The sequence below is a fragment of the Pistacia vera genome, unplaced genomic scaffold, assembly GCF_008641045.1.
Source record: "Pistacia vera cultivar Batoury unplaced genomic scaffold, PisVer_v2 Contig204, whole genome shotgun sequence".
Classification (NCBI taxonomy): domain Eukaryota; kingdom Viridiplantae; phylum Streptophyta; class Magnoliopsida; order Sapindales; family Anacardiaceae; genus Pistacia; species Pistacia vera.
This window is the reverse complement of record NW_022196007.1, coordinates 1,644,527-1,667,862: the sequence shown is the minus strand read 5'-3', so window position 1 is coordinate 1,667,862 and position 23,336 is coordinate 1,644,527. Positions and strand designations below refer to the sequence as shown.

General features: G+C 37.5%; 2 protein-coding genes and 1 non-coding gene across 3 annotated transcripts; 2 read left to right on the top strand and 1 right to left on the bottom strand.

Moving 5' to 3' along the window:
* Positions 1-3,368: 3,368 nt before the first annotated feature.
* Positions 3,369-5,688, bottom strand: LOC116128819 (cytochrome P450 709B2-like). The gene is made up of 5 exons (XM_031414582.1): positions 5,298-5,688; positions 4,956-5,182; positions 4,564-4,805; positions 4,076-4,463; positions 3,369-3,988 (listed from the first exon to the last, which is right to left on the bottom strand). Exons 1-5 carry the CDS (start codon positions 5,569-5,571, stop codon positions 3,560-3,562), a joined length of 1,560 nt encoding a protein of 519 aa, XP_031270442.1. The 5' UTR covers positions 5,572-5,688; the 3' UTR covers positions 3,369-3,559.
* A 1,203-nt stretch (positions 5,689-6,891) lies between these two features.
* Positions 6,892-10,156, top strand: LOC116128818 (charged multivesicular body protein 7-like). Its single transcript, XM_031414581.1, has 8 exons — positions 6,892-7,194; positions 7,300-7,359; positions 7,665-7,832; positions 8,035-8,217; positions 8,442-8,572; positions 9,092-9,260; positions 9,444-9,573; positions 9,696-10,156. The coding sequence occupies exons 1-8, from the start codon at positions 7,003-7,005 to the stop codon at positions 9,989-9,991; spliced, it is 1,329 nt and encodes a 442-aa protein (XP_031270441.1). The 5' UTR covers positions 6,892-7,002; the 3' UTR covers positions 9,992-10,156.
* Positions 10,157-11,457: 1,301 nt separating this feature from the next.
* LOC116128903 lies at positions 11,458-11,564 on the top strand. The gene has a single exon (XR_004127826.1). It is a non-coding gene; the product is annotated as a small nucleolar RNA R71 (small nucleolar RNA).
* The last annotated feature ends 11,772 nt before the right edge of the window (positions 11,565-23,336 follow it).

The following is a 23,336-nucleotide window of genomic DNA, read 5'->3' as shown; positions in this document are numbered from 1 at the left end:
CTTAGGGTTTCCCTGTTCTTCGCTGGATTCTGGCAGCGAAAATCCAATTGGACACCACCACTGCAACCAACATCTCCAACTCTATAAAACCTCAATGTCCCCAGCAATCGTTTAGTCGTCGTTTGCGGGCCGAGAGTTCGTGTGCATTAGTGTTTTTGGTGAAGTGGTGGACAACAAATGGTGCGCTGCCGTGGCTCGGAAGGTTAAGGATTTTGTAGGGGAGGATGCGAGGAGTCAAATGGTGGTGGTGGTTGGGCTTGTCGCCGTTTAAAACGGCCGAAAACCGGCAAAAACTAGTCTCATGTCGTGGCTATCGTGGCCAACGATCGGCGAGTGATAAAGAGTTGTGAAGGATAAGGTTTTGTAGAGAGGAGGATGGGGGTTCAAATGGTGGTGACAAGGGTGATTTTGGGTGGAAGAATCGTCGGAAAAAGGGCAAAAAAATTGGGGACTCTATCTGCTAACGCGTCGGAGTACTATTAGAGGCGACGATTTGCTAACGTGTGTCGTCCATGCAAAATGATCAATTTACCTATTTACTATTACATCTAACACTTTTCTGTCACTTTAAGGGTGAGAATTTGGAATAAATGTAACTAAGGGTACTTACTTGGGATTTCGCCAAACCTTGGGTGGGAATATGTCGTTTACTCAAGAAATATAGACCCATTGTAACCACTATATTATTATAATAAAAAGTGTGCTTATTATTAGGTATTCATGCTCAATTTTAAGAGCAACAATGAATTATTGACCAGCTTCAGGAAACACTAATTTACGCGCACTTAAATTGGATTTGAGACTTGAGCAAACAGCTAAGATAACTTGTTTACAACAAACCAGTGTATATTGTTATAAGCCACTTGTATATTCTTTGCCTATCGTTAACAATTTATATAGACCTATCAAGCGATTATGTAATGGGTTCTTTTTTGGGCCTCTTGTTTTAACCCAACAAAATATAAAAGAAACTAGGGGTGTTCAAAAGAATCTGTTAGAACCAGAACCGATGGATACCTGGGGTTTAGTTCTGATTCCTATCCAGAACCGACCGTCAACGGGTAGGTTCCGATTCCAAATTTTTGGAACCGGAACTAAGAACCAGGAACCGAGACTAATATAAAATCAAATTAAAGATTAGGGGGGTAAATAAAAACTTTTGTAGAAAAAGTAATGTGAATACATTTATATTTATATTTCATAACATTTAAAGTAAGTTGGTTTGACTTTTAAGAATCTACCTTTACAAAGTAATGGAGTTTGTAATTTTGAATTTTGAATTTGTAATTTGTAATTTTATTTTTGTTAACAAATGCCTGGTGGGAGGGTATTTGTAAGTTTTAAAGAGTTTTTTTACCATTTTCAAAACTTTTTTTTGGGGGGGGGGGGGTCAATAATTTTACAGGGTATCTAGAACTGGAATCGAAACCGTTGTTACAAGTTCTAGTTTTGGGTACCTAGGAACCGGAACTGTTGGTTCCGGTTCTGGTTCCAAATTTCAAGGAACCGTCGGTTCCGGTTCCGGTTCCTTAAAAAAATGCAAGGTACCCGGAGCCGAACACTCCTAAAAGAAAGCTATCACCTATCAAAACTTGAAATCTAAACTAAATTGGCCCAATAAAGCATACAAAATTATTAATTAATTTTATACAACACACTTACATAAACATGGTATACAAAATAAATGGATGAGTATATATAAAAAATCAATCAATAAATGATATGTTAACCAAAGAAATATGTGTCATCTATTTGTATATTTAGTTTTTACATTTAATCTCGTACAATTATTAAATATATACTTAAAAATTGAAATTATTCATACAAATTGAAGTAATATTACAAAGTAATGGTTTCAATTTATTATTAATTCCACTCATTCAAAGTCATTGTGTCATACAATTTTTATAGGTAATTTGGATAGGTAGCAATATAATAAATAATTAAATGTATTAAATAGAATAATTTATTCTGACAATAAGGCAAAGTGACTTACAACCGAAAAATCATATAGTTTCCGGGAAGACTGCACAATTACATTGAATTCAACTTGCGTGCAATAGAAACTCAAAACTGCTAAGGAGGAAAAGGATAAAATATCAATCACTTCCTCCTTAAACCTTAGAAATTGCAAGGGTAAGTCTTAAAAAATTGGCTTGATGCTGACATGTCTCTGAACTTAGCGCTGTTGAACTCTATATAATTGTTTGACTGCGACTTTCGGCAGAAAAGATGTCGTAGATGATTTTAAATTTTAACCTTATCATGCAATTTTTTGTGTTTCTTTTTTAAAATTTAGAGTAATAGTTGGTTTTACATATCATTTTTTTTTTTTTTTTTTTTTTATTTTTATTTTAAAGAATTGGATTTTGGTTGGCTCAGAACAAAATCGAGGGTGGCTATTTGGTCTTTTTATCCAACCATTACAGGGGTTGAAAGTTGAAATCATTACAGGGGTGTAAGTGTTTCTTTAGAAATCTATGGGTTGTAGTTTGTTGTTAAACTGGGGTGTCAATAAAATTTCGAAAACGTCCAAGTCCAAGTTGCCGTTATAAGAATTAAAAAACATAAAAGGAGAGGTTACGGTAGCAAAGGCGGCCGGCGAGTGGTACCCCATTCTACACGTCGGCCCGCCTATGAATTGAATTCAAATGGAAATGGGCCAAATTCTCCACTCAGTCAGTCTCACCCCCACCGACTTGACCCCACTCCACTCCTTCCTCTTTTCTTCCCATTAACATTTTATTCCAGTTCATCAACCATTCTAGTTATCTTCTTCTAAATTCAAATTCTCCACTCTTCAGCTCAGGCTGGCTTGCCGATTTGTTAGATCTAAATTTTGACGAATAATTTTAGTATTTGTTCAAGATTTATTTTGTTTCTGATTAAGCGGAGGCGGATGGTGACTCTCTACAAGCGAGAAGATCATGAAGATAAAACTTCAGGTTTATCTACACCATCGGGAAAAGTACTTGTTGATAAGTTTGAAGAAGAAGTAAATTTGACGGTAGGTGAAGAAGCGGAAACCTGTACAACTCCAACTGCTAAAGAGCATAGAATTCCAGATGTGGTGACGTGTCCTCCAGCACCCCGGAAGCGAAAAGCTTCTTTCTTGAGTATCAAGAATGTCTCCAACAAGAAGTCCAAGAAGGTTGACAAGTTGTTTGTCTTCTCTGATAACGATCCAATGCCAGGGCTTCATCAAATTTCATGTAATAAGATTCCATGGAGATCCAAGAAGAAGTTTCATTAGTTGGTTTTGCAAAATAATTGCTCATGTTATATTATATAGGGAATTCTAGATTTATTAGAACAGATATTCGTTCCAAATTATATTCTGTATAAGAAAACAAATAATGTTCCTTCAGTTTTATTTACTTGTTGCCATAAGAGCAACAATTGTCCTTTATTTACATAATAAGCAACATTGCAAAGTCCATTGTAAGAGCAAGACTAACAATCAGAGCAATTCTTAATCAACAACTAACGGCAGAGATTTGGCTATCTCCAGCCAATAACCGAGTGTCCACAACATAAGCATCTTGTGTGTGACATACAATTAGCACAAAGGTTTTACAATAACGGGTAGGCCATATTGTGGTTGAAGAATAAGGCCGTCCATCGGTGTGTGTTTATACTCTGGGGAGAGCGAAAAGGAAAACTTTTGGAGTATCAATGCAATTGCCGTTTTCGTTGCCAGCATTGCGAAGTTCTGACCAATACAAACTCTTGGACCCATTCCAAAAGCAAGCATAGCATTTGGGTATTCTGTAGCTTTGGAGATCCCATTAATAAATCTGAGTGGATTGAATTCATTTGCATCTTCTCCCCAATATTTTTTACTCCTGTGAATCTTCACCATAGGTATTTCAATACATGTATCTTTTGGAATCATTAAATTCCCAATCTTCGTATCCTTTGTTGCCTGTCTGAACACCCTTATTACTGGGCAATAAAGCCTCAAAGACTCCAGCAAAACCATGTTCACCTATCAAGTCAAGTGTCCTCTTTAGTCCATTGAAGAATAATAAGCAGTACTAAACTAACAGAACGAGAAACGAAAAAGAAAACCTACCAATTTTAACTTGGCTAACATATCCGCATCAGGGATCTCCATCCCGCATTCATTTAATATTTCTTCTCTGAGTTTTGTCTGCCATTCTTGATGTACACTCAACAAGAAGACGGTCCAAGTTAAGCAATTGGCTGTGGTTTCGTGGCCTGCGAAGAAGAATGTTTTGCATTCCTCCACAATCTCATCCATGTTTAATTTGGGACCAGATCCACTTTGATCAACCATTTCTGAGTTTTCAATCATCACACCAATTAGATCATCTCCGTATCCACCTGAAGTTTTGGTATCTTTAGGAGTATTCAATCTACTCTCTATGATGTTTCTTAGTGTGCTTTTCACCTTCTTATCAAGCTTCCATACCTGAATATTGAACGGGGTGGGCAGATATCTAAAACGGACAGAAAATTCTTGTTAACCAATTAAGGGGGCTTCCCAAGTAAAAAATTCTACAACTACAAAATTTTACAAGTTAAGATGGAAGTAATTACTGGCTGCCAGGAATGAAAATGTCAGCACTTGAAGCCGCACAGAACTGTTGAAGCTCAATTTGAGCCTTGAAGGCCTCCTGCCCTTCCGCAAAGCTACTTCCAAAGGCCGTGTGGGCAATTATATCAGCAAGTAACCTTTTGAGCTCCTCATATATCTCAATCTTTTGACTAGTTTTGGTAGTCTGATTTTTCCAATTGTCAAGCATGGATATGGTACATGATGCCATTCCCTTTATCATGAGCTGATAAAGTGAAAATATTTATTATTTTATTTTTCCAAAACTGAGAGTCTGAAACTGATAGTATCATAAATATTAAACAGCTATATATATATATATATATATATTTGAATAACTAACAAAATATAAACAAATTAAAAAGAAGTTTGAGACCTTGAGCTTGTCAATGGTGAAGGCAGGATTGACTATCTTTCTGTGCCTGACCCAATCTAATCCATTGATTAAAGCCAGTCCTCTCCGGCCGGCTAGTTTTTCTGCGGAAGGCCTTGCTCTTGGTTTCTCATAGAAACCCAGCTTGTCTGATAGTACATGTTTGGCCACTCTGGGGTCTGAAATGAAAAGCCTTGGCTGGATTCCATACCAATATAGAAACGTCTCTCCTGGGGCATAAAAAGCAAACCAAAGCATCAACATAATAATGAACAAGAAAATTTATAATTATTAGTCCTTTCATTCTATCGATAAATTGAAAGTTGCTGAAACTATGAAACTGACCATATGATGACGACCAAATGTTACAGTGCGGGACAATCCTCTCGGTAATATCGTGTGATTTGACATCTAAAACTGTTTCCAGTGCAACCTTTCTCAGCTTCTTGATTTCATCAAGAGAGCCTGAAAGAAGCGAATAACGAGGTCCCATAACTCCTTGTTGTCGAAATCTTTTGGTCACCAAATAAGGCCTCCAGACGATCATCGTCCATGCTTGAAAAATTTTAGTCATAACAATAACTATGAAAGTGACTAGTATCATACCAAGATAATCCATTTTATATATCTCTACTTGTGCTGTGTTTCTGGGGTTTATAACTGAAACTGAAAGTATGCAGCTTTGCTATACAAATTAGGAAGATATGATGGGGGTATTTATGCATGCATGCCCGTGGATGAGGTCATTGCTGAGGCAAAAGAACGGAAGTTTGGCCTCCAGTTCATCGAACTGTGGCGTTACAATTTACTTTCTCTTCTTCTTGTAATCTCATACCATATGGCAAGTCATTAATGATCAGATTTTGTACAGTAAGTTGGTTGGGATAAGCATGCAGATACTAATTAATGAAAAAATTAATTACCATATATCTCGTTGATGCTTGATTTTGACACCAACGACTCACACATATAAAGTGCTAACACGTGATATGAAAATATGTAGCAAGAGAATAAATAAAAAACGGTTTTTAAAGTGGTTCGGATGTTAAAAAACGAATCATACGTCAACTGTAGTTGTATTAATAGATGGTTACAGTTAAGTCACATGCAGCGAGCTGAGTTACAATCTAGAGAGAGAGAGAGTGTGTGTGTGTGTGTGTATGATGTTTAAGACTAAAGATAAGTCAATCCCGTAAATGAGAGATGAGCCCTCTATTTATAGTGGGAGGATTCAAGGTAATAATCATGAGTCTACAGTCTAACATGTGTGGTACAATTCCTAACCCGCTTCTCATTGATTGTTTGCATGAGAGACATCCTTAAATTCGTAGGGCTTGGGCAGATGGACGATTCCTAACCACTCGTAAGCCTGACATTCACCTACTGCACTGACGAGAACCATACCTCTTTTGTCATTGTGCGACGTGGAAGCGTCTAGACGGCACAAAGCGTCCCTGAATTCTGATTGACTCTTGCTGACAAGGGTCCATATCAGCCCTGGCTTTTTAGGCATAATATATATATCCATTTTAAGAAAGAGTTATTACATAAATAATATGTGCACAACATTTTATTCACATATCATTAATGTAAAGTTTAAATGCCAAATAATGAATAATGTTATAAATATATTATTTTCCATTTTAATATTTTTTTAACATGTGCTATGACATATATTTATAACTCAATTTTCTCAATTAGATTGTATAAAATATGGCAATGTAGTTGTCATTTACAGAATCAATTTTAAAGGTTAAATTTAAAATTGTAGTTAATTATTATTTGTTGTAGTCTTCAAAGTGAGAATTCACTTATTATATGTATCAATTTTTCTTGGCTGGAATGATACGACGTCGCATAACTTGGGCTGACGGGTTTGTTTAAACTTTAAAGTAATGTACTATCCGGTCCACTCCAAAATCCAGACCCGTCGTTTCCTGGTTCGTGAGAATCCAAAAACATTGAACATTCATTCCAACTCATCATATAAGAAATCAGAAGCCAAATAATTTCCCTGAACTTCAAAATCCTTTGCCCTAAAATCTTAATAATGAGCTCCAGTTCAGTGACAGAATTCATAACGAATGAAGTCCCTGATTGGAGCGACGACGTAGTAACCTCTGCCAGATTCAAAGCGTTTAGCGGACAAAGATCTGATTGGGAACCCAAATTCCACTTTTGGAGAGATTTGATCCTCAAAATCGCTCGCCATTTCGACCTTCTAATCATTCATCCTTCCAAGGTTTTGCTTTATTTTTTGTGTTAAAGATTTTCATTTCTTGATTGTCTATTATTTACTGATTAGAAATTAATGGAAAGACTCGGTTGTTTGTTTGCTTAATTGAAGATAAAGCACGAGTGGTTTAATCGAGGGGGGCTGACACCTTTATGTCTTGACCATGTACTGGTGAGCTTCTTGCTACTTAATGGTTACTTTTGATGATCAACTTAATTAATAATAATATATGAAGCAAATAAAATTTTCAGTGTTGTAGGTTCTTTACATAATTTGTCATGCCAAGTGGCTGGACACGTCCAAAGTGGTTCTTAAACCTTATTAAGTTCAACATTGGATGCTAATATTTAAACGGAAGCTCTGTTATCCGTATTGAGGGTAGCGTTTTATGAGTTTGTTGGCAGCAGATGTTTGCATCTCAAATGACATCTCTTTTTTAGGTTGTGTATATTTTATTTTGTTTTTTCATTTTCCAGTTTGTAATGTATAATGAAGGTGATATTATTCGAAGTGCGGACCTTGTGGATCCAACTAGTGGGCGACTCTCCCAGCTGTGTAGGAAAGTTAGAAGTTTAATGGCTGGAACAATGATTCCTCCAGAAGTTTTGCTCAAAGATCATGTTATTTTTGCCACACTTATGAAGGTATATATTTTGGAAATGTTTAATCTTTTTGTTTCATGAGCTTATTTCTATTTTTACTGAGGGCCCAAGTTGTTGGGACAAATGCTCTGCTGAGTTGAGTTGAGTTGGATCTTGCATTTGTATGCCTATAGTTTTGAAAAGGTGAGATGGCATGGTTAATGTCTCTTTAAGTTGTGATAAATTTTATTTTCTGGATGATTAGGATAAAGCTGCTGAAGTTATCAAACGTTTATCTGAAAGTCATTGGACTTCTTTGTGCATTATTACGATGAAGAAGTTCCAGGACTTGTGTGGAGGAAAAGATGAAGCATCTGCAGTCTTGAGTTACTTGTCAGGATGTGGGAAAGCACAGTATTTGTCAATCTGTAAGAAAGACTTTATAGAGGTACTGAATATTGATCCTTTTATTTTTATAAATCATATTCTATTGTCTTAGGTACCAAATTACTTAATTGAATGGTGAAATCAAGTGAGCTTAGAACCAGCTGTCTCTTCCTTGAGTTGTTACATGCATTTCTAGATGCCAAAATTGACCTCTCTTATCATGTTGTACTTAAAGTGCCTTGTTGCATTCTTATTTCAAGGTGTGTTATTGGATTATGGTTACAGGGTCTAAAAGTCTCCCTTTCACTGGCAGCAGTTTCCAGTATCTCAAGTTTAGATTGTGACGTTTTGCACCTGGTTTGGACAATGGAAAAGCTTCAGCAACAGCTTGATGTTACTGACAGACACTATGAGATGTAATTATTTGGTCCTCCTGATACTTGTTCAATATACTGATTTTTTTTTTTTTTTTTTTTGGTTGATGGTCTCAGCCCCATGTAAGCATGATTGTGATTGATTTTAGATAAAGACGTGTGGGAGAGCATACAGCTTTGACTTATTCTAGACATTCTAGGTAATCTTATTGCCTTTAGATTGTGGGTTCCACAGGCAACCCATGTGGATTCTAACTAGGTCCTATATCAGAGCGAACTTAATCATCAGAGGGATTGTAGAATCCCTTGTTGTAGGTTATGGTTCTCAATATAGTGCAAAATAATGTGAAGGACTATGCTTATGCAAAGTTTTACTGACATTAAATTGTAGGTCATGGGTAAATTGTATAATTTCTCTTGCTTATGTCAGTGATTGATGGGATGTCAAGCACTATGCCAGCTGGTTGAGAAAATGTTACCAGCTTCTTTTTTCAAGTATGGATATTTGGAAGATTTTTGGTTGGCCTAAAGTCTGATGCAGAGACTTCTTTTGTTGTGCAGGTCTAGAAAATCAGCATTATCTTCATTGCAATCTGGAAACAAGACAGTGGCCCTGAGACATGCAAGGCAGTTAAAGTTGGCCAAAGAGAGTAGAGAGAAATGTACGTCACTTTTGAACAGAGTGGAGGAAGTGCTAAGTGTTATTGAAAATGCTGAATCTACAAAAAAGGTATTTTAGCCATGGAGAAATCTTTCTGGCTGGCTTTGGCTGTATGTCTAGGTTTCCTTGATTGTAAATAAAACTTATTTGAGCCACTAATAATTTGTCTCATCAGTCACAATAGATTATTAACAAAATGTATTTCAGTGTAGACATTCTCTAAATATCGGATTGCTTGTCTCCTGATGGCAGGTCTCTGAGGCAATCCAAATTGGAGCACAAGCAATAAAGAAAAATAAGATCAATGTGGAGGAAGTTCAAATCTGTTTAGAAGAACTTGAGCACAGCATTGATATGCAAAAGCAAGTTGAGAAAGTGCTAGGTATTTGTTTTTTCCTTTAGTTTATGTTTATGTGAGTTGTGGCCAATGCAATTGTATTTAGACCAAGGTTTTGTGATTTAGATGATTTTGTTGATTCAATCAAGTATCTTTGGCTATTGCAGAATCAGCTTCATCGGACAAAGGAATTGACGATGAAGACATTGAAGAGGAGTTCAAGAAATTAGAGTTGGAAGTTGAAAGTGAAAATTCTCAAGTTATGATCCTTAAAAATGGGGTTAATGAAGCAGAAAGAGAAACATTATCTTCAGAATCTGCCGAATCATTGAGTGTTGCATTTTCAAGTCTTGGGCTTGGGGATGGTCCTACTAGGGCGTCAGCGTCAGCATCAGCAATTCAAGCTTCTGTGGAACCATTCAGAAACAAGGAATCAGAGAATCGCATGCCTGAAGCAGCTTAGTTTTTAGACCCCCAAAATGACCGCCATAATTAATTTTCTTAGTTTCATTTGTGATATAGTTGTCAATCATGAGATGTAGTTGGTTTTCAAAGTAATTTGTACTTAAAAATTCTGTTTGTACTTTGTATTCCAAAATTTATACATGCGAAGGAATTTGATGTAAATAATGTTTTCTTCAAAAGATGTGGTTATTTTGTGGTGTTTTTTAATCTTAGATCATGTGTAGGGAAAGTGATGGAATTTTAATGGAGCGCCTTTCTCTGAGAACGATATTCGACATTAAAAACAGAGGCATATTACACTATCAATATTCGCAATCAGTTTAATTAATTAGTGGGATTTATATATGACTTATGTGGGATCTTTAAACTTAAAGCTCGTTTCACCCTGGTCCCATTTTTGTCATTTACTGAGCCTTTTTAATAAATGTAAATACTTCCTCGGTATATGAGATAGAAAGTCTTTCGGTTTCATATCTCCTTGTCGAGTTCAATCGTCGTTCAATTGCTGCTAAGGGCTATATTCGCCCTATCAAGCAAGGGATTCCTCGTCGGATTCGTTCAAGCCATTGCGAATAAACAATTGGTAGAACTCCGCAACTTGTTAGGAGTAGGGGCTTTCTTGTACGCTTCTCTCCCCCCTATCCTTTAAAGCAAAGCGAAGTAAACCCTTTGGAAAAAACTTTGGATCCGTTGTAAACTGATGAATTATGAACNACATTCTCTCTTGGATTGACCACCGTTTGAGAGGGTAATTTCCCCGAACTTTGTGCCTCCAGCTTACTGATTGTGGTTGCCATCTGCCCCATTTGATTCTCTAAACTTTGAACACTAGCTCTCGTCTCCTGTTGAAATTACAAAGTATTAGTTGCAAGAGACTTAACAATATCTTCTAAAGACATACCAGAATTAGAAGTTTGGCTCGGTTGTTGTCTAGGGGGGTATGGCTGCTGGTACTACTGGTAATTTGAGCAATTTTGATGGTGAGGCTGATTCACTTGTGGATTCCCATAGCCAAGATTAGGGTGATCCCTCCATCCAAGGTTATATGTGCTTGAATAAGGATCATACTTCCTTTGCGGTTGTCCAGGAAAACCACCTGTTGCATTCACTTCCTCAATGGGCTCCTCTTGAAGAGTTGGGCATATATCAGTTGGATGCCCTACTACCGAACAAATTCCACAAGCCTTCACCATTTGCATATTACCTACAACCATTTGACGAACAAGAGAAGTTAGACTAGAGATTTGTTGTTCTAGGGAAGAAATATTTACCTCATTATCACGCCTAGATGGAAGGTCAAGCCTACTGCCAAACTGTTGAGAATTGGCCGCCATATTTGCAATCAAGTTCCTCGCGGCCTCAAGGGTCTTATCCACCAAAGCTCCATCACTTGCAGCATCAATCATGCTCCTATCAGTGTATGTAAGGCCCTTGTAGAAGTACTAGATCAGTAACTGCTCACTAATCTGATGATGGGGGCAGCTTGCACATAATTTCTTAAAGCGTTCCCAATATTCATGTAGGGACTCTCCGTTGTGCTGCCTTACACCACAAATTTCTTTTCGAATGTTGGCTACCCTCGAAGCTGGGAAATATTTCTCCAAAAATAATCTTTTCATCTCGTTCCATGTGGTTATAGTTCCGGAGGGTAGATAATATAGCCAATCCTTAGCTGCATCCTTCAAAGAAAATGGGAAAGCTCTTAATTTAATTTGCTCCTCGGTCACCCCCGTAGGTTTCATACTTGTGCAAACCACATGAAGCTCCTTTAAATGCTTATGAGGATCTTCACCTGCAAGACCATGAAAAGTGGGCAAGAGATGTATTAGTCCAGATTTTAACTCAAAAGTAGTAGCAACAGCATCTAAAACAGGAAACATTATGCATAAAGGTGCTTGATTCAAATCAGGGGCAGCAAGCTCTTTCAAATTCCAATTTCCAGCCATGACGTCCTCCTCTTCTATATCAGAGTTGCTAGCAAATTGGGAATCAAAAGCCAAAGCATTGCAAGTGGGACCAGAAAGCTAGGCGAATTAGCACATTCTTTTAGCTCGGACAAAGTCTTTTTCTTTGCTTGATTTGGATATGGTTCAGTAGAGGAAAGGAAGAGGAATGTTAGTAAAGAAATATCTTCCCGTAACCATAGGAATATAGTCCATATAGGAGCTTCTTGAAAGAAGTTGTTCCAAAGACTTAAATCAGATGAAAGTGTTAATTCCCCCTTATTCTCAGAAGAGAAGAAAAGAATGAGAATGGATCGATGGATGACCATTTGTTCTAAGAATTCGGACACCAACATAATATCTTAGTTAGCTAAGATATTATGATTGGGTTGTCCATATCGGGTCTCACCTAGATCGTTACCACGAGTCTAGGACAGAAAGAGGCTCTCTGCTTACTTCGGAGGTCTCTTTCTCCAAGTCTTCTTCTATCGGACGAGCATACCGAAGAGATATGAATGTGCAATTAAGTTCTTCCATAGCCAATAAGAGATTCTCTTCGATCCTTAATCTCTCTAAGGGAAACCTACTTAGCGGGATGATCTTTGCTTTGGATGATGGATCTTCAGGTTTCAGGTCCACTAAGCAGAAGGGGGAGCGGGATCGGGATCAAGGTAATATCCTCGAGTATCTCCTCCTGCCTGCAATCAATCGTAGCCGAGCAAAAGCGAAACTTCTGCTACCGCGTGCCCCTACTCGCAGAAAAGACAATGGCACTTGCCGTAGAGATATCTTTCCAATTCGCCTCCAGTCTCTTTTCTTTCTTCAATCAATCAATTTCCCTTGCATCAACCAATCCCGTTGCTTTGACGAAGAAATGAATGTAGGAGTAATGAGAGCTGCAGTCTAATGCTCTTCCGAAGTGAATGTGAAAGTGTCAAAGATTGCATTTTGGTGCAAGAATAGAACCGCTAGTGTGTGGTTGTTCCAATCCGATAAGCCTCTATTCTCCATGGACTCAGAGGCTAAATCTTGAGACAGGCAGAATGTTTGTTAAGCACAGAGAGCTCTCGTTCCTGCCATCATTAATATCGTGATTCATTCCCCTCAGAAATGGAAAAGCATTTCGGTATCAAGTTGATGAGAAGACTTAATGTCCCAGAAGGAAGAATGTCAGTAGACTGAGACATAAAAAGGCCATAAAATAAAGCATTAGATCTAGCTCAGACCTCAGTCTCAGTAGCTGTTGGAAAGGACCTACAAAGAGGGGAACTTGAGCATTTCAAGCAATTCCCACTGGATCTCGGCACATCACACCTTGCTTCAACCAATCCTTCTACTGAGTCTTTGGCAGAAAAGAAAGCTACAACTAGGTTTGCTTATAAAGTGACCGTCTTCTCTAGTGGGAATTCAGATCCTGAATACTAAATAGATTCAGCTGAAACATGCTTCGAGACATCGACCCTATGGTCAGAATCTTCAATCTGGAAGTTTGCTAGTGCATTAGGCCAACGAGACATGTCCAAGATGCTACTATTGCAAGCAACTAGGTCACATGATTGCAGACTCTCGCAAGCGACATAATGCAAACTCTTGTCGACAGTCAGACACAGCTCATCTTGCTACTCCCCCGGAGATGCCTACTGAATAGAAACTTACAATCCCGTTACTCCATAGCCTCTGAAGCATTACTCTATGATCTAGGAGCACTCCACGCCCGACACAGATAGTTTGACCCCATGACAGCGGAAGCAGATTTAGGGTTAAATCCATCTTGTCTATCTTTTCCTTCTACAGGTATTGGCTCCCTTACACTTACAACATAGGGGGCTGCTTACTTTCTTCGGGTGCCGAAGAAGATGACTGGTGATTTCACTTCTTTCTCTCTTCGTTCTCCATCTAAGTTCCTTAATGTTTAAACTGCAAACTTCAAACATTCCCTCTAACAAGTCTGGTACTCTGTCTCGTTATCATCGAATATGTTTGCTCTTTTTCATCTTCCTGCTCTCCGTGAATCTTCTTTCGGCTTGAAAAAAAAATGTATATTCATTTCTCTCTACCTCCTGTCTTATAGAGGATCATCCGAGAGGTCTTTAAGGGGATGGGAAGGACCGTAGAGTTGGCAAGCTCTTTTTTTAAGAGAAACTTCGTTTACCTCAGTCTTTGCCTTTTTTGCTGTGTCTGGTGTTGTTTCCTCTACTCCTTTTTTTGTTGTGGCATCTTAGATTAGGACATGTCTCCAGCCCAAGACTTAGATATTTTATTTCTACTGGAATGTTGGGGTCTGTACCTAACATTGAGATTTCTACTTATATGGGTTGCAAGCTGGGAAAAAAGTCGGCCCTACCCTTCCTATTTTTAAAACTCTCTTTCTACTTCCTTTGATCTTGTGTCCGAAGCCAATCCTGCCTCTCTGTTCAAAAGGAGATCATCCGTATATGTCATTTTTGACAGAACAGAATGAAAAATGAACTAAATCAAGGTTTTTCGTTCTGATTCTTGAGGTGAATATATCTTCGCTGCCTTCCGAACTCTGCTTGCTTTAACTCACTTCACTTACAAAGCACTTCCCAACGATCCTGCCTCTACACTCCTCAGCAAAATGGAGTTGTCGAGCGGACGCCATATATTGGAGACAGCTCGTCTCTCTTTGCTCTCAACTTTGTCCCCAATCAATTTTTGGCTGAAGCAGTTCTGACTCCATATATTTTTTGAATCGAATACCTTCCTCTGTCATCTCTGGTCTCTCTCTTTTTGAAAGAAGATTTTCTACCCCGCTTGACTATGAAGAGCTTCGAGTCTATCGAGAGAGGATATGGTGGTAACTCCGCAGCTTCGTCTAGAGCCAGGCATCTAGCCTCGATTTACATTCGAGGGGAATTAGATGAGAAGAGAATGTACATCGAGAAGAGGAGAAAGGCAGGACACGCAGGCCCTATTTATAAAAATACAACCATACATACCCAAAAATAATTAAAACATTCACCTTAGGTCTAAGGCTCATGTACCGGGCACCATACAATATACAAACAAGTACAAAGCATACATTTCAAAAACAATCAATTTCTGAAAATTATGGGTTAATTACAATTTACCCCTGATAATTGTAGATTTTGTTTGGTCCAAAAGTTTTGAAACTTTGCATTTTACCCCCTACACACTTGGAAGTGCGCTCGCTGCAGCGATGAGTTAGATCTCGCGGCATGCATTGGTTTTGGTACAGCATACGTCCAAGGACGATCGCCGCGGCGATGGGTTATATGCCGCGGCGAGCGCTGTTTTCATATAGCGCTCGTCCAAAGGACGATCGCGCGGCGATGAGTTATATGCCGCGGCGACGATGATGGATATATCGCCGCGGCGAGCGTACACAGATCTGTAGCTCCGGATCTGTTCATACAGCAACCAAAAACACTCTAACCGGATTTTGCAATCAATCAAACACATTGATCTCAACAAAACCATCATGCATTAAACAAACAGCAGATCACAACAAATTAAATTAATCGATTAATCAGTTTCTTAAAAACATATTTCAGACAGATTTACACAGATTCAATATGGCAACATATTATCATCAAATACATGTTATCACCATACACATAAAAATTGTAAAATTCAGTACATGGCTCTGATACCACTGTTAGTAAACGGTCCCGTATACGCAGCGGAAACGAAAAATATAATATAACAGGATCGTTTACATGAGCCAAGATCAAGGGTATGATTTTACAATTTATATAAATAAAATCTGCATAAATATTCAACATGAGTTAAGAGAAACAAACGCACGTTGAAGGCCCTCCAAATTTGTCGACGAACGTTTTGCTACCGATCCAAGTGTAGGATCGAACCTGGTAGTCCACACGAAGACAATCTCAAAAAACCAAAGGGGATTTGCTAGATCCTCTTTGGCTTCAAGTTAAGAAGAAAACAAAATCAATTGATTTGATTTTAGGCACTTAGTGTTACTGCCGTGGGAGAAGCAAAAAAAAAGCTGCTGTGTGTTTGGTTTTACAAAGAAAATCATTAATTAAAATGACACACACTTTCCTTTTATATTAAAAACAATTTGCCCTAATCCCATACGGAATAGGTTTGAGCTCCAACCCAAACGCCCCATGTTGCCAAACACTCCCAATTTGATTTATTTTAATTTCCATCATTATCTCAATTAAAATCAATTAATATATATATATTTAAATATATATATATATATATATATATATATATATATATATATATATTAACATTTAACAATAATGATAATATATTAAATATGTGTGAACACATATTTAACGTAATTTCACTTATTTAATTTTTCTAACAAATTAATAAAGGCTACGACCTCAACAAATTTAATTGCACTGTGAAATTACCAAAATACCCTTTCTCCTTAAAAGACGAAAACGCCCTTCTTCTTTCTTACATCTTAAATTGTCTTCTATGTGTGGACCCTTAGGCTCCTCATCATATCGGCAGTGTATAGTATTGCGATTAACACCAATTAATTGTCTCACTAAACACAGACAAGATTGGCTAGCAAGGCATCATGGCCACCCGATAGATTCGGATCAGCAAAGTAGCTACCTGTCACGATATGGTTACCGTGCAATTCGATCCTTTCATCATAGTTATCTCGACGAGACGAAGGCATAGAAATAGTGTCAACTTCGGTTACTCTCGATATTATTTATCAGTTTCTGGACAATGACCGTATTATAAACTGGATAGAGCAACAACTCAATCCCACTGTGGCCACAGTTTTAGTGTCATTACCATATACTGAATTACGCCGTGAGATAACTTCTCCCGTACCGGGAGTGATGAATCCTCTGTAACACCATAGTCTGATACACTCCTTGATGCAGCCAATCACCACCGTATTGACAGCTCTGAAAGAACTGCGTTAGGCTAGTGTCAAACTACACCAATCGGTGCACAAGGCGCTCCGGTGTCTCAAGTCTAAGGATCACATGCACCACCATTCGTTAGAGGATTTGTTCCATAGACACTGGGGTTACCATCCATATGGAATCCTCTGGTGGGTCAGTCCAGTGAACTTGCTGTGGTGTAATCGCCTACAACAAACACCTATATGTTGCACCAGGTGTCACCAAACAACCTTGACAAGTGAGATCAGTCACTGCTTTCGACAGGGTCGTTCAACACTATGATAGCCTTACCGTATTATCTGTGCCCTAGTTCAGATATACTGGGGCTACGGACGTTTCTAGAATGGCCACCATATGGGCTATAGGGTTCTCACTATCAAGATTTGAAACACTTGATACCCTCGTCATGGCTTTACCATTCTAAGGACATATATCAATACATTGCAATAATAATGATTTACGCGATATAGAATAAAATGCCTTTTATTGATTAATGAACATTATTACAAAGAGTCAATTCTACAATAATTGATTGGCTCTAGGGTATCTACTCTAACAAATTGGGAATCAAAAGCCAAATGCTTTCCTCAGAATTTCTCCGAACTTCTTCTTTAACCTACGCAAAGTGCTTTCAATTTCTGGACGAATGATAATCACCAAGGTTAGAGGACCTGGTCATACAACAAAAAAATCTAATAAAAGAATAGAATGAATGACAAAAATTGAACTAACTAGAAAATTTAAAAAAAAATTAAATTAAATTAAATTTGCCAGAAACACTAAAACGGCAAAAACCTATCAAAACATTGAATTTGGCCTCAAGAGGGTGGGGCTAGAAACTTTTCAGTTTTGTCGAAACGTCGTTTTCTTCGAAACGGGTACTCGCAGCACTCCTAACTCAACCAAAATTTCCTTATGAATAGTACTACTGTTCACCCCGAAACAGTGCTACTGTTCACAGTTCTTTTTTTTTTTCTGCAAAAAAAAAAAAAAAACACAAACGCAATAAAATCACAAAATCACAAAAAAAAAAAAAAAAAAAAAAAAAATCAACTAGAATCACTCCCCGACAACGACGCCAAATCTGGTGTACTGTCGTAGGCAACCAAGATTAAAAACCTTCTAACCTAACTACTGAACTGTAAACAGGGCAAGCAAGGGTCGATCCCACGAAGAGTGTTAGCGATTTTCAATGATGTGACAAGGCTGGGGGTTTTGAGTAAAAACATAAAACAATCTCAGGAAACAAAGGCAATTTAAAACGAAAATCAATCAAATAACGAAACTTGGTCTTCGTCAACATCGACCATCGGAATCTTACAACTGATCATGATGCAAAGTAAATCAATTCTTACTTTGAATATTCACCGTTGGAACTATTTTCCTATCTCTCCTTAATCGTAATTAATTAGGAAACAAGCGATCTAATTAATCTTACCACTAAACAACCCTAGACAAGCGCTCAAGATTTAATCTAATGGCAGCCTTAAGAATTAGAGAAATCGATGAAGTAAACAACACAAACACAAGCGGGTGTATTTAATTAGTTGAATGTTCTTCTTAAGGTTACTAATTCTGACGCAGCAAATTACTAACCCTAATTGCTTCACAAGTTGGGGGATCAAACAATTACAGATTTGATATCAAACTTAGCTGTAGATTTCAACAAATAATACACTAGTAGGCTTCCTAGTAATTAAATGCATCAATCATGAAAATATGCACAGAATAACATTCAATACTCAAACATGAATTTAACACTAAAAACAGAAAGATCTCACAGTTTATTGATTCTCGAGGTCTCCGTTTTTGACGACCAAGTTACAAAAGTTTAGCCGCTCATGGCCATCACAAAAAAAACTCAAGAGAAAGAAAATTCCAGAGAAGTAAAGAGAGAGAGGCGTGGTCCTTAAAACCTAATCTGATCTCCCTTTTAAAATCCAATTTTCTAGAATTCGAATCCCACTCAATCTCCTAAAAGAAATATCTCCTATCCTAAAATAACCTTAATCCTAATTTATTCTAATTGGAAATAAAATAAAATAGAGTTCTAATAAATAGGAAAGTGGTGTTTCCAGCTGTAATTTTCGTGCAGCATGTAGTCTTCAAAATGTGCAATAATAATAGACTGTGCATAACAAGTAGAACGCTCCAGGACGGCGACAATGCAGGTGTGTCAACTTCAAGCTCGATTAAAACCTTTATTCAGCAAGTATCTCTAAAAAATCAAAACATGAAAGTTGTAGATCTATTTTTACCGTTCCACAGCATTTGAATCATCTCAATCGGAGCTCGGATGAGAGAATTATGCCAGAATACGAAGCAGCGGCGAAACTGTCCGAATTCCCCAATTAATTCCGTTTTTCATTAACACCTCCATTTGCTTCCTAAACCAAAATAAAGTAATAATGAGTACAATTAGGAAACAAATACATAAAAGACTAAATATTAAGGGGGTTAAATATGACATTTTGCATTCCCATCAATCTCACAGTTTATTTGATTCCAAGGTTTCCATTTCCTTTGACCAAGTTACAAAAGTTCTAGCCGCTCATGGCCATCACACAAAAAAACTCAAAAGAAGAAAATTCCAGAGAACAAAAAAAGAGAGAGAGGCATGGTCCATAATACCTAATCTAATCTCCCTTTAAAATTAATTTTGATTCGAATCCCACTCAATCTCCTAAAAGAAATATTCTCCTATCCTAAAATAAAATAATCCTAATTAATTCTAATGGAAATAAAATAAAATAAAGTCTAATAAATAGGAAAGTGGTGTTTCCAGCTGTATTTTCGTGCAGCATGTATGTCTTCAAACGTGCAATAATAGACGACTTGCAAACAAGTCAGAAAGCTCCAGGACGTCGGCAATGCAGGTGCGTCAACTTCAAGCTCGATTACAACCTTTATTAAGCCAGTATCTCTAAAAACTCAAAACATAAAAGTTGTAGATCTCTTCTTATCGTTCCACAGCATTTTGAATCATCTCGATCGGAGCTCGGATGAGAGAATTATGCCCAGAATACGAAGCAGTGGCGAAACTGTCCGAATTCCCCTAATTATTCCATTTTTCAATTAACACCTCCATTTGCTTCCTAAACCAAATAAAAGTAATAATGAGTACAATTAGGAAACAATCAGTATAAAGAATAACATTAAGGGGGTTAAATATGACATTTTGCATTCCATCAAATTCCCCCACACTTAGCTTTTGCAGTCCTCGGGCAAACTAATTCAAACAAACCCTACACTTAAGCATATCAGGAAAACCATCATCTCAAGTCATCTCAAGAACATCAGCATGATGATAAGCAACAATATTTAATCCATGCATATTCATACCTAACTTAGGAAGCAGCAAAATAAAATAAAACAGAGTTAAGATTCATCTATCTCTCTTTATCATCTTCCACAATTACTCTTAATCAGTCAATGCAAACAAGGGAACTTATCACAACCAATTCATGTACAACTCCCCTCTCAATTTCTTCAACTGTTTTCTTTACTACTACAAACTGGGTAGCAAACTAAGGATACATTTTTTTCTCTTTTTTTTTCTGTTTTGAAAAGAATGAGTGCATTTTATGCTCCATCTCATTTCATGGTTGTGTTTATGAGTGAGTGCGTTTTACCCTCCATCTCGACTCACCACATACCTTTCTTTTCTTTTTCCTATTTGCTTAAACCAAATTTAGGACTAGCTTAGAGAAACAATTTTTTTTTTTTTTCTTTTAAGGGTGTTATACACTCCTCAATCATACTTCGTCACCAAGTCTACACAACTTCTCAAGACATATTATTTCAAACTGCAAAGATTCAAATATGATTAACTTATTTTATGAAAGATTGCAACATCCTAAGTCAAGGAATATGCTCAACAACAAAGTCAAGTTCTATTTCATGCATCACTAGACGTTCAAAGACATGCTTAAAGCATAAACCTTCTAAAAACAAATGCGGGGGTATTTCGTTTAAGGTGTACGTGGCGTTGTTATACCAGAGGTTGCCAAGTACTACTAGGCAGTTTTTAAGCGAGTTCTAGTTTCCAGCCAGTTACCCTTAAACTAGGCAGATTCTTTTGTTTTTTTTTTTTTTTGGAACACTAAACTTAAAACACAACCTAAATCAACCTAAATCCCCTCCCCCACACTTAAAGCTTACATTGTCCCCAATGTAAGATGAAATGCAAAGAAAAGGCAAAAAATAACCAAAATTCAAAACGCGAGAAAAGAAAACAAACTCCCCTTGGGTTGCCTCCTAAGAGCGCCTTTGTTTATTGCGTTGGCTCGACTACAGGCTTTGTTCTTGCGATGCACTAAGTAACATTTCTACCATCTCCCAGGAACACGTTGAGGTAACTAGGGAGAGGCTTCAAATCTGGAATGGGGGCCTGCAAAACAGAAGGTAAAGGCCTCTGTTAGAAATTGGTAATGCAATACAAGGAACGTTACGACTGCTACTGTAACTTTGGAGAATCATTCCATGCTGCAACCGTTTCCTGCAAATCAGTACTAAAAGCTAACTCCTCATTCTCTTCCTCAAGATGCTTACTAATGGCAACTCCCAATCCATCTTTTCATTGAGTTCAAAAACTTCTTGTGCTAAAGAATCAACCACATCAATAGAATAAACATGATCTACATCATCATCAGGATATTATTGGCATCATAAATATAAACTTGACAAGTTCACCATCAAATTCCATGGTAAGATGTCAATATGAACATCTATCTTAGTCTTGGTTTTTTAAGAAAGGTCTTCCTAATAAAATAGGAGCAGTTTGATCACCATTTTCCATATCAAGCACATAAAAATCAGTGGGGAAAACTAAGTCATAACTTGTACCAAACAGCCTCAACTACACCCTTAGGATAGGCATTAGACCATCAGCAATTGAATCACAACACCAGTTTTATTCAAAGGTCCAAGTTTCAAAGAAGCATATATGCAATATGGCATGACATTGATAGAAGCTCCTAAATCTAACAGGCCTTCTCAAACATAGTGGTACCTATCGTACAAGGGATAGTAAACATACCTGGATCCTTGCACTTTGCTGGAAGTTTTCTCTGAATCACTGCAAAAACATTTTTTCCCACTCTCACCTTTTCACACCCCTTAAGTTTCTGTTTTCCTCTTAAGTGTACACAATTCCTTCAAGAATTAGCATAGCGAGGTACTTGTTTAATAGCATCTAAGAGTGGAATATTTACCTCGCATCTACGAAAAGTCTCATATATATCTCTGTTCTGCTCATCTTTTCTAGATTCTGCCAAAGCTTGAGGAAAAGGTGGTACCGGTTTAGTTGGACAGGGCGGAAACTTACGCTTATGAACACCATCGTCGTTAGGAACGTTGTGTCTACAACTACATCTTTCTCCTTTTCTTCCTTCGACGATTTGTAGGGTACTTCTAGTGCTCAATATCTCTTTCTCTTTACTATCAGAGTGTTCTCATTCTCTTTACTCTTAAGAGTTGCTATTCTCAACATTCTCTACTCTTTCTCACTCAAACTATTACTCATAGTATAGCTGATACTCAAAATTCTCTACTCTTAAGCTAGTACTCATAATGTAGCTCATGCTTAACATTCTCTATTCTTTCTCAAGCTACTTCTCAATGCACAATTAATGCATATGGATGGTTCATACTCATTAATGCACTTTTGAAATGCCAAATGCAATGTTACTCCAAAATCGTCATTCGGCACAGGTCATACTAAAAAGGGCATAACTTGCGTTATACATATCAGATTGCTACGGTTTCAGTCTCGTTTTAAAGCTTAGAGACAGGGCTACAACTTTGATGTTTTGGTCTAAACCCAGTTAAATCCGAAAAATGCCCAAACACCACTCAGAAAGTCACGGCTGTGACAGGGCAGTTTGGTAACATTTTTTCACTTAGGCATTTCATCAAGCAACTCAGGTGCATACAAAAACTCTTCTCTAACTACAACTCTCCTTCTCTTTTTAACCATCCAATATGGGAGGAAACTCCCTTCTATGGGCATGGTTCCTATGATAGAAGAACACTCCCAAAATATCTACTCAATCTCCTTCAACTTCATCTCAAACTATTACTCATAAACACTTCCCATAAAGGAAATACCCAACAAACATAACATAATTACTCTTCTCAACTCAATTTCTCAACAAGTAGACATATATCTCTACTCAATTTCTCAACAAGTAGACATATATCTATACTCAATTTCTCAACAAGCATCATATATACATGCATAAATAAATCTCTACTTAAGAATTTCTTAAACTTTAGCTTGAGTTGGATTTACTTACCTCATACTTGAGTAGTCTCCACTAAAGCTCTCTACTCTTGTTGGAACATAGCTTTCACTTATTTCCTCTTCTTGCTAAGGATCAACTCTTTGTCAAATCCCAACTCAAAACTCTCAAAAATCCCTTGGAAGATTGAGTGAGGAATTGAGAGAAAATGAGGGATAAAGAGGCGGTGGAAATGGGTGAAATGAATGGGTTTAGAAAACTCAACC